The sequence below is a fragment of the Vigna umbellata genome, chromosome 1 (assembly GCF_029865625.1).
Source record: "Vigna umbellata cultivar VRB3 chromosome 1, Vumbellata_1.0, whole genome shotgun sequence".
Taxonomy (NCBI): domain Eukaryota; kingdom Viridiplantae; phylum Streptophyta; class Magnoliopsida; order Fabales; family Fabaceae; genus Vigna; species Vigna umbellata.
In genome coordinates, this window is record NC_142165.1 from 87,202,093 (window position 1) to 87,212,632 (window position 10,540).

At 34.7% G+C, this 10,540-nt stretch overlaps 1 protein-coding gene across 2 annotated transcripts; it reads right to left on the bottom strand.

Moving 5' to 3' along the window:
* Positions 1 to 2,869: 2,869 nt before the first annotated feature.
* LOC124821002 (protein SHORT INTERNODES-like) lies at positions 2,870 to 7,034 on the bottom strand. 2 transcript variants are annotated; one of them, XM_088104599.1, is made up of 3 exons: positions 6,609 to 7,034; positions 5,253 to 5,819; positions 2,870 to 4,619 (listed from the first exon to the last, which is right to left on the bottom strand). In XM_088104599.1, exons 2-3 carry the CDS (start codon positions 5,797 to 5,799, stop codon positions 4,240 to 4,242), a joined length of 927 nt encoding a protein of 308 aa, XP_087960725.1. In that variant the 5' UTR covers positions 5,800 to 5,819; positions 6,609 to 7,034; the 3' UTR covers positions 2,870 to 4,239. The 2 variants fall into 2 exon arrangements, with proteins under 2 accessions (XP_087960725.1, XP_047148753.1); XM_047292797.2 differs by having other exon boundaries at positions 2,873 to 4,622; positions 6,609 to 7,030.
* Between the last annotated feature and the right edge of the window lie 3,506 nt (positions 7,035 to 10,540).

Here is a 10,540-nt window from a genome sequence, read left to right on the forward strand (position 1 = left end):
TGATTGGTTTTTTTACAATGAGGACAAGGTGGAAAAACCTGATTATCATTACTCTTGTTGATCTTGTTTAATCTTCCAGGTTTGGTGTAATTGTTCTGCTTCTTTTTCTGTTTATTGCCATTGCTCTGGAATTGGACTTGAAAAGCACCCTCCACAGATCCTTCTTGCCTCATAAGTCTTCTTTGCTCTTGGGCCTGTAAGGCATGCATCACCTCTGCCAAAGTGATTTTAGATAGATCCTTTGTGTTCTCCAAGGTAGCTATAGAAGCTTCATATCTCTCTGGTACTGATACAAGAATTTTTTCAACAATTCTTGAATCAGAAAAAGCGGTGCCCAACAATCGTACTTTGTTGGCAATGCCAAGCAACGTATTTGAGTACTCTTTTATGGTGTCTGATTCTTTCATTCGCTGCAGCTCAAATTCTCTCATTAAATTCAATACTTGCATGCTTCTAATCCTCTCATCTCCTGCATATTCTTCCTTCAAGTAATCCCAAATTGCTTTTGCTGTGTTGTGAGACATGATCCTGGTGAAAATTATTTTTGAAACACCAGAAAATAAACATGCCTTTGCCTTTGCTTTTCTGGTTTTTTTCTCCTTGTAGGTTTTCATCTGGGCTATAGTGGGGTTGTCGGGCAGCGGAGCAATTTCGTAATCCTCCTCCACTGCTTCCCAAAGATCCAAAGCCTCTAGGAAGTTCTGCATTTTTATGGCCCAGAGATCATAGTTATCTCCATCAAAGATAGGAGGAGCAACTTGAGAGAAACTTGTTTCAGCATCCATAGGTCCCGTAAGACGTAGCTCTAGATACCAATTTGTTGGTTATTTTATTGAAGGAAAGGTTGAGAGAGTGGAACAGAGAAAAATGAGAGAGTGGAACAGAGGAATATAAAACTGCTTGATATTAATTTTGGAGTGCAATTGCTTTTATAAAGCAAATAAGTGAACGTAAATGTACGAAAATGTTGGCCTCTATAACCACTAACAAACTAGTGCTCTTAGTGCCTAGAAAATAGCAAATAAATTCTACTAGTCAACATGACTTTTATTTTCCTAAAAAATAGCATAACATATAATTTTAATTTTTTTTAATTTCCAATAGTCATTAATCAACAACGTCTCTGGCAAATTAGTAAAGTGGTTTCAATAATTTCACCATTGGGAAGGAAAAAACCCAGAAATTCTTGTTTCCTTGGGCTCCAATTTTGTTCCCAATATATACGAGGGTTTCACCTTGGGAAAGATGGAACCACCCCACATGAAAGCATCTTCTTGCACCCACGTTAAGGTTTGTGTGTAACCAATAATTCTAACCAGAAAAAAAAAAAAAAAAAGGTCCACAAGATTTTGAAAGGAAAAGCTGGATATAAACACCGAGTTGTAGCATCTCTGAATAGCAACCCAAGAAAGCATGCCTTTCCTAGTCAACACACAAAAAGTGGTGCAATCTGCTATAATACTGAGATACAATTACACTTGCGCTAAAAGCACCTAATGTTCAGTCACTTGATGTTGACAAATACAACTCTAACTAGTTTTAATGATTTAGGTTAGGTTGTCAGCATGTTTACCCGGAGCACAAAAAGCGTACTTTCTACACAATTTATCGTTACCAGATGAAACAAGAGACAGACAGACAAATTGTTGTTGACCTATTTACTATTTCCAAGTGAAATAATGTCTAAGACGTGCACTTTATAACTGTAACAACGTTGTTGAAGAAAAAAAACATTAGTTTTTTCTTGAACGTTAAAATTAATAAACAGAAACGTTAAAGAAAATATTTTTTCAAACTTCGGAATGTACTTGTATGTCGTGCAATTGACTCATTTACAGCAATTGCAAACGAGCTGAACATCTGAAGTGATTTATGAAATTCTTCTTACTCATCATCACTCGCAATTTGGATAGGATCCTGTGAACGAGATGAGCATGAGTCCTATCTTACATGGGCTTCAAAGCCACCGGCAAATAATGTAAGAGAGACGCCAGTAGGAAATTCAAATCACAAGCAGAAATTACTATTCTGCTTTTGAAAGCATGCTAAAATTAATGATTTAATCAAATGGAAAACTTCAATAACAATGCTAATAGATTGCTTCTACGTTGAAAAACAATGTTTTCTGACAGAAAATAAATTATACGTTATCATCCGAATTAAGTATTGAGCTGCTGTATACCTAACCAGTCACCATGAAATCATAGTGCATGCACGATAATGTCCGAACGGATAGATTCTTTTATTAGATCACATACTTCTGCATACAGACATGGAAGCAATCATTCTACAATATAATATCTAATATAATATGTTCTGACATCATCATGCTGGTGAACCTCGACCAATCAATTAGGATTTATTCAAATCAAGACAACCTGCCCTTTTGAGAGAACTTTATTTATTTACCCAGTTTATAGCAATGGAATTGTAGATCTAATTCTGAAAACTCATGTATATTTATATATATATATATATATATATATATATATATATATATATATATATATATATATATATATATATACATAGAAATACTTTTCGATTTTTAAACTTTGGAAGACCTACAAACACCAAAATGCAGCATGAACTGTCAAATCTAGGAAATGTAAGTCATATATGATATAGATAACTAGTCAAATCATAACAGAAACTTCTAATAGATCAACTGGGGCAAATTAAGAAGTATACACAATTATTAGTGCCAGCTGGGCTTCTAACTGGTATCCATGCCATCACCCTTCATTAGAAATGGGAAGAGACAAGTGCCAAAGAGTGAATACATACATACTATCCTTATATAAAATAAAAATAGAAAAAATAAATGATTGCTCCCTCATTGTATAAATAAAATCATTTTGTCCGTCATTTTTCCATCATATTAATTACCGCAAGTCAATAATCCCACAATCCCTAAAATCTGCAAGATTCTTGTAAAAAAACGTTGTAAATATTTTAAAAACACTTTTTCTGCAACATTATTTTTTGTTTTTCTTTGTTACATCACTTACTAAAGTACATAGTCTCTCTCTTCAGCTTTTATCTGATGGTTATAAAAATTTATTGTAGCATAATAATTGCTCTAAATGAAGTATTCACAGATCAAGGACAATATGTATGGTTCACAATATATCTCATAAGCTTTGACTTTGGGGCCAGTTATCTATACATTATGTAATTGGGTCAGTAAAAAATGTATCGTGAGATACATATGAAAGCATGTGTATTTCATTGATAGTATAACCAAATCTGTTTATGGAAACTGATCAAACAACTGGGTGACCATTCATGAGGAGGTGAGAGCATGCTGCATTGATCAGAAGAGAAAGGAAAGTTCAGAAATCGTAGCCTTTATATTTGTTTTACTTATTTTAGTTTTCCTTTAACAACAATATACTCTAGTATGTTATGCCATATGCTGTATTCCTTACACATAAAATGCAGTGTTCCCCTATATACGTATAGTTTTCCTGCATGTGCATTAAATATGAGCACATTGATAAGTAATATTTCCCATTTTAAATTCAACGTCACGTCTATGCAAAGTTAGATAATGGAATTACAGTATCATCACATGGGAAGAGGGAAAGAGAGAGAGATCTTTCACCTTTAAAACTTGAATATGCTCGTGCATGGTTGGACCCGCCCCATCCAAAATATGAAGGAACTAAACAAGTTTTCTTCGAGGTTAGTCGTTCAATCCAAATAAAGATCAAAACTGTATTTCCAGTTCAATTAACCAGATAGTAGACTGGTAAACAGGGAAAAAAAAAGCAGTTTCCAAGTTCAAAACCAACCAAACAAAAGTGATATAATTCAGCACCAAAGAGGGGCTCGAAAAAATTATAAAAAATAAAATACTATAATATTGCAACTGATCAAACAAAAGAAGACACTCTACACCAAACTACAACATTAGAACCAGATGTGTCCTTATATCGTACAAAGCTAAGAAACAAATAACTTTAGCTGGTTTGCAACAAGGAGAAGAAGAATGATCTATTTTTGAACTAACCATTGATAATTTGCACAAAAAAAAAACATCCATATATATATTTTCTCTTGTTCTCTCCTGTCTTTTCTTTTTCTTTTTTTTCTCTCTCACTTCAATATGAGTGTCAAATTTACCTCTAGGCCTCGTTCTGAAGAACAATAACATCAAATGATAGAAACACAAAGTTGGTGAAGGAGAAGTATGTGGAATACAATCCGCATAGTCCCCATATTGTTTTTCCTTTTTCAAGATCTTGTGTGAGGGAAGAATTGCGTACCACTGCCACCCATGAAAGTGTTGACCGGAGCGGAATACAAGGAGGAAGGATCAACAAGTGCCCCAGAAGAAGTGACAACGCCAGAAGCAGTGAGGTTCAAGGGCTGAGCTCCAGCAACACCAGCAGAGGTCTCCCCGGCCATGTAATTATTACTATTATTATTACTGTTATTATTATTGCTATTCTCAGGACCATGGTCATAAAGGATTCCTTTGAACAGATGTCCCCCAATGTTCACAGCCGTTTGATATGCATACCTGTCATCAGCATCCTCCACGCAGCTAACCCTCACGCACCTGAACTCAGCAGGAGAACTCACCACAGATGGAAAATGCCCTTCTTCTAACCCTTCTTTTTTTTTCAACACATTAAGAAACAAAAAAAAGAAACAACATTAGGCATGTAGCTGAATGATCCATGGTTTGAGAGAAAAGCAACAGACTGAAACAAAAAAAGAAAAAAGAAGGGTCTTTTTACTGAAAAACTAGAACCTAATAATCAACAAAGAAAGAAAGTGAAGGAGGCGACTGGATGTGCGTGGAAGTGAGAGAGAGAATGTGCTAAGAAAGAGGAGGAAAAACAGTTTCTTGCTGTCAATCCATTCATTCGTCAGGGCTAATACATAACAGTGTTTTGGGAAAGGGAAAGGGCTAAGGAAAAAAAAAAATTTAAAAAGAGAGAAAGAAGAAAAGCTGATATATGAAAATGGTGGATTTTGGTTCACACGCAATCGATACGGTTCCATTGTTTGCAGGTATACTTCCAAAACTTTCTCACCAGTCCCTCGATATCTTTTCAGAGAATTTCCCTGGCGAAAGATTCTCTTCTTTTCTTTTCCTTTCCTTTATTTCCCCACTCTCATTCATCACTCAATCACAGAAACTGCGAGTCCTTCTGTGTGCATCACTGTGAACAAACAAAGACAAAACAAGAAGCACTGGGAGTGAATTAGTTGGTGGGTGAGGTGAGTGTGTTATGTACCTGACGAGGGCAAACGAGTGCAAGCGGTTGGGTCCCTTGGCCGTTTGGAAAGGTCTCTCTGTTGTTGCTGCTGCTCTTGCAAGGCAGCGAGCTGTTGCTGACGCTCGCGACGTTTGGAAGCGGGAACCCAAGTGCTTTTGACATGGGTTTGGCAGTCGTAGCCGCGGCTCTTGCAGCACGTTCTGCACCGCATGTGTGGACAATCTTTTTTTGCTTGGTTCCCGCAGTCCTGGCAGCTTATTCCACCCTCCGCCGCGCGCATAGCCACAAACGCTGATCTAGACGAGGAGTGATCATCGGAGACGCCTCGACTGGGTCCCACACCGGAGGAGTAAAGATCTCGCTGCAGGAGAGGCCGCGCATGCGGGGGCATCACATGCTGCTCCTGCTGCTGGTTCCATAGCTCGAACCCTCGGTAGGATGAAACGTCGTCAGTTTTGCTATACCAGAATAGGGTCTCGGCCGCAGGAATCTCGTTGTTGGCAGTGTTGTCTTGCTGGTTGTTGTTACTCCCTCTCCCTCCGCCTAATGAGAACAAACCCGCCATTGTTCTGCACCTGACCCGAGCTTCAATTGTGGCCCAAAATCCATATCAGAAAACTGGATGGGTGTGGGTTGTTTGATATTGAAAAGAACAAAAGGAAGAAAGAAGCAAGCATGTAAAAATAAGAAAAAAGAGAAAGAAAAACAAAAGAACACGGGTATAAGTTGCCAGTTGTAACTATTGGTTGAATTAATTCTCTGGGTTTTGAGCTTTGAATGAGGCGTGGGGTTGAGAATTGGGATTTGGGAGTGAGAAGAGGAGGACAAGAACAACAATAAATATAATACAAGTAATAATAACAATAGCAAGTAGAACTCGGTTGAATTTATGTTGAGGAAATTATAACCCTGATGGTTGGATTTTGTGTTGTGTTGTGTAGTGTAGAGTCATCAATAGTGTAGCCTCCACACACAATCAGAGACATAAACACAAGCAGCAAAAACAGAAAAACAAAACACAGAATAGCACTGGTATTTTAATTTTTATTTAGGAAGGAAAAGAGTGAAAAATGGTTAAAATATTTGAACAAGAGTGTGTTGGGTGTTGTGTTACAGCATGTGGTTATGGGTATGGGTTAGCCGTTGTGGTTGGAGAAAGGGTAATTGAAGCTTCGTTGGTTAAGGACAGGCGTCGAACAGTGTCGGGCAGCGTTAATCGCGCTTTCAATTCTTAGGTCACTCTCCGAATTCAGCGTTTGTTTGTAATTGTGTTGTATGTATATGTATATATGTGAATGAATGAATTGAATATATACATTATATATTTATGCATTAATAATAATAAAGAGCATAGCACAGCAGCAACAACAGTACCACAGTTTTTTACAGCTATCGCTGCACTGCAAACGCCGCCATGCCCCTCTCTTTCTCTCTGCAACCCTCTGATGCTCCTTCAATTTAATAACCCCTCACACTCTCTCTCTATCTCTCTGATTTTTTCTGCAGAGTTTATGAGCTCTTTTTTTAGTTCTGAGCAGTTCCTCCTTTTGTGTCTGAAGCCTGTGTGTTTAAGTTCGCACGATGACAAAACCACTACACTACACTGCACAGTAAGCAAGTACTCCCTTCTCCTCTCTCTCTCTCTCCTCAACAATGCAACCGAATGAATGTAATGTCATCCATCTCATCCCCACCGATGCTACAAATTTCCCATGTTCTTTCAACGGCCAAGATCCCTGCCACGTGTCACAGAAACAGCTTTCTGCGTCCCTCGTCCTTTGCACCGGAAAACCCGCTGCTTTTCGTGACACATTGCCCCTTTTGTGTCCATTAATTTATGGTTTTCGCTTCCATTAAAATAAAATTCTCTTGTCCCCTCCTTAATCTTTATCACCCTTTACCTCCCTCTTCATATTTCACATTTTCTTTTTCTCATGCAAATTAAATTAACCAGCATCCCGGTATGATAATGGTTCTCTAAAACGCAGGTAGTTTAAACTTCACTCTTCTCATATTTTAAAAATTATGCTCTTTGTCACAATGAACTAATAAAACAGTGGGGTGATTAGTTATATTATATAAGAGGTAGAGATTTCGACGGGTGAAAAAGAGGCAACCAGATCGAATTTCCATGAAAATAATCATGTGGCCTCAAACAAATATGCGTTCAAACAGGGGAACACAGCGCCACCAAATTGTCATTGTACCTTTTCTCTTTCTTTTTTCAAATTTCTCATTTTTTTTTATCCAACCTTTGCTTACAGTAATTTTCTGGTAACTACAGTCTCAACAAGTATCATCAAAGTTAATGCAAAATCAAAAATAATATTATAAAATCATATTTTTTTTGTTTTTGGCTTACAATTTTGTAATGCGTTTTTCAAAATGTTTACTCCTTATCCTATATCTTCTTACTATGACTTAGTAAATGTTAATAAATTAAAATAATAATGAATCTTAATGCTGGTAGTATCTCTTTTCTATCTTCAAAATCTTAAATGCTTTTCTTTTAAAAATATGAAATGCATCAACTTTTCATTGATCACCTTTTCCTATAACATAGAAGCTTTTAATTATTTCAAAATTTTAGTGGTAAATTTTTTCACTAAATTACACTCTACATTTTCAATTTTTAAAAATATAATAAATAAATGATGATAATATATAAAGAATAAAAAATAAAAAAATAATATTATAATAAAAATACTTTCTGTTTTATTTTGTTCTATTTCAAAACTATTTTCATTTGTACTCAATTATTATTATTATTATTTTGTTTCTTTATTTTTTTTGTTATTTTTATTTTCTTTCACTCATTCACTTCTAATCCTACCATCCAAAAACAAAAAAAAGTATCAATAAAGTATTCTTATTTTATCTTTAAGGGCTATTATAAGTGGACCTGTGTTCAAATAAGTACAATACTCCTATAATATTTACAAACAACTTTATTTTAATTTAATAAATTTTGTTCTTTAAACTGTTGATGTTTGTTTACTAATATATTTGACCAATATAGTAACTATAATATAGCTTATTTTATGATTGATGATAGGTAAGAAAAATTTGACTTAAGACATGTATATTTAATATTAATATTAACTTATTTATGAAGTTAATTTTGAAAAAATATGTTGAGCTTTGAAAAAGGCTCATGAATGAAGTGATTTATTTATTTAGAATTTTAATTAACATATATTTGATTTATTTATAATTTCACTTCTTCCCAGCTTTTTAAAAATTATAGGCTTACTAACCCATTGAGAGGAATGTTGGTCTACTTAGGAATATAGGCTACTTAGTCTATTTATAAATGTTATTATCCAATAGACATAAAAAATATGAATCAAATTTTGAAAAAGAATACATATCAAGTAAATAAAGTAGAGTTGCGTGTGATATTTTAAAACCTAGACCTATTTAGAAAATAATGTTGTGTGACATAATTTGTTTCCCCTCCTAAATTAAATTTGTTGAATTGATATAAAAAATAATTATGTTTGCGTAGTGATTTGAAATTTGGTTCTTATCAGTACAATTGTCCAACCCTCTTATTTTAGAAAACAAATTCCTAAATAAGCTAGGAAGGGTCATGGGTGTGACAAATTATTAAGACAATTTAAAAAAATAAAATGGGAAAATATGGAAAGTGTTCCATTGGTTATGAAGCATTTAAGAAGCCCCCATCTAAAAGGTACACTATCCAAGGACTCTCTAGAAGACAAAAATTTCCTAAGACCATTTCTAGTTATTCAAGATTCAAGTCAACTCATCTGCAAAACAAATTCAGCTCATTAAAAGGGACGTGACAAAAGGACTTCCACTATAATCTAAGTTAATAACACAAAAATTCCTTTAAAGTATTTTGGAACCATTACAATACAATGGTCTCATCCAGTACTTTAAAAACACTTATAATCTATATTAAAAACATGTGACAACGTTTGAAATTTTAGACATTGCAACAAGCAAACGTTAACTTCTCTCGAGAGTTTGCAATGGCAAATAAAGAAAAGTAAATTTTACTAGATAAACCAACTGCATTCACTTTTCCTTCTCAACCCGCCACCCACATTCAATTTCTTCTTTTATTCGTTGTACAGTCTTAACCAGTTATTTCTTTAGAGATCTATTTATTAGTCATTATTGTAGCTCACCGAAAGATCACCAAAAATAGCATTAATGTCTTTTGTTTTATAAGTATTGGGAAATCCAAATACTGGTTTATAAGTTTCATTTAAACCATAATCTAAAACAAAACCATTGTTTAAAACAATATTCAATTCTGTAAAAGGAAACCAGACATTTTGCTTAGTTGGCCAGAAAACAAGAGAGAAAAAAATCTTGTGCAGAAAAAATGGTGGCTTGATCTGGTGCACTGAACAAAACAAAAGAGGAAACAAAGTTGACATGGTGAATTCCATCTAGGGATGAGATTCGACAGTGGTTTAGAGGAAAAAGAAGAAAAGAAATAAATAAAAAATTATAAATATGGATAGAGAGAGTTAGGGGTAGGGTATTAGGGTTAAGAAAGAAGCAGTGGCATGTTAGTATTGGTGGTAGTTAAGGAGTGGTTATAGAGAAGGAAAAGGTTTATTTTGTGGTATATGTGAAGTTGATGGTGGAAGACAAAGTGAGGGCATGGCGCTTTGGGTAGTGTCAACTCAACAAAACCAGTGGTTGTAGGCTCAGTGCTTTACGAATAGATTTTGGTGGGTTAGGTCAATCAGGAAGAAAGAGTTGCAGAACAGAACCTCTGTTGGACCTTGCATGCTCCGTTCCGTACGTGCTTATGTTATCTCATTCACATACATGGACAAGAAGAAGGACTCAACAACAATTTTCAACCTTTTTAAATCCTTAAACGCAAATATTTTAAAGTCTGTGTCAATGCAATGCTTTTACTTCTGCTCTACTCCTAAAACGCACCTTATAGGACTCAACCCTACTAAAATCAAATTAAATGTATAACATTTTTCAAAGTAAATATTTTTTCCAATATTAAAATGCTTTCATTTTGTTTTGTCTGGTTGTCTTTCTTTCCTCTACAATATATTTTTTTTATCACTCTATTTTTTATTTTATTTTGAATTTCTCACTTCTTCCTCGTCTTGAAACATACTTTGCTGAATCAATTTTCAATTTCTCAGGGAAGACTAAGACAGTTATATTAGATCAATCAATAATACATTTACAGTATTATTGTTGAGAAAATAACTATTACATTACTATTCTTGGTTTACACAATTTTACTATTGGTTGTTGGAGATGTTCACCCCATAATTTTCATAATAGTAATAGTAATA

Coding starts and splice junctions, on each gene's coding strand:
- LOC124821002 (XM_047292797.2), bottom strand. CDS start 5,799: ATGGCGGGTTTGTTCTCATTAGGCGGAGGGAGAGGGAGTAACAACAAC. Junction 4,623..5,252: donor CACTCGTTTGCCCTCGTCAG/GTACATAACACA, acceptor TGAAAAAAAAAG/AAGGGTTAGAAGAAGGGCAT.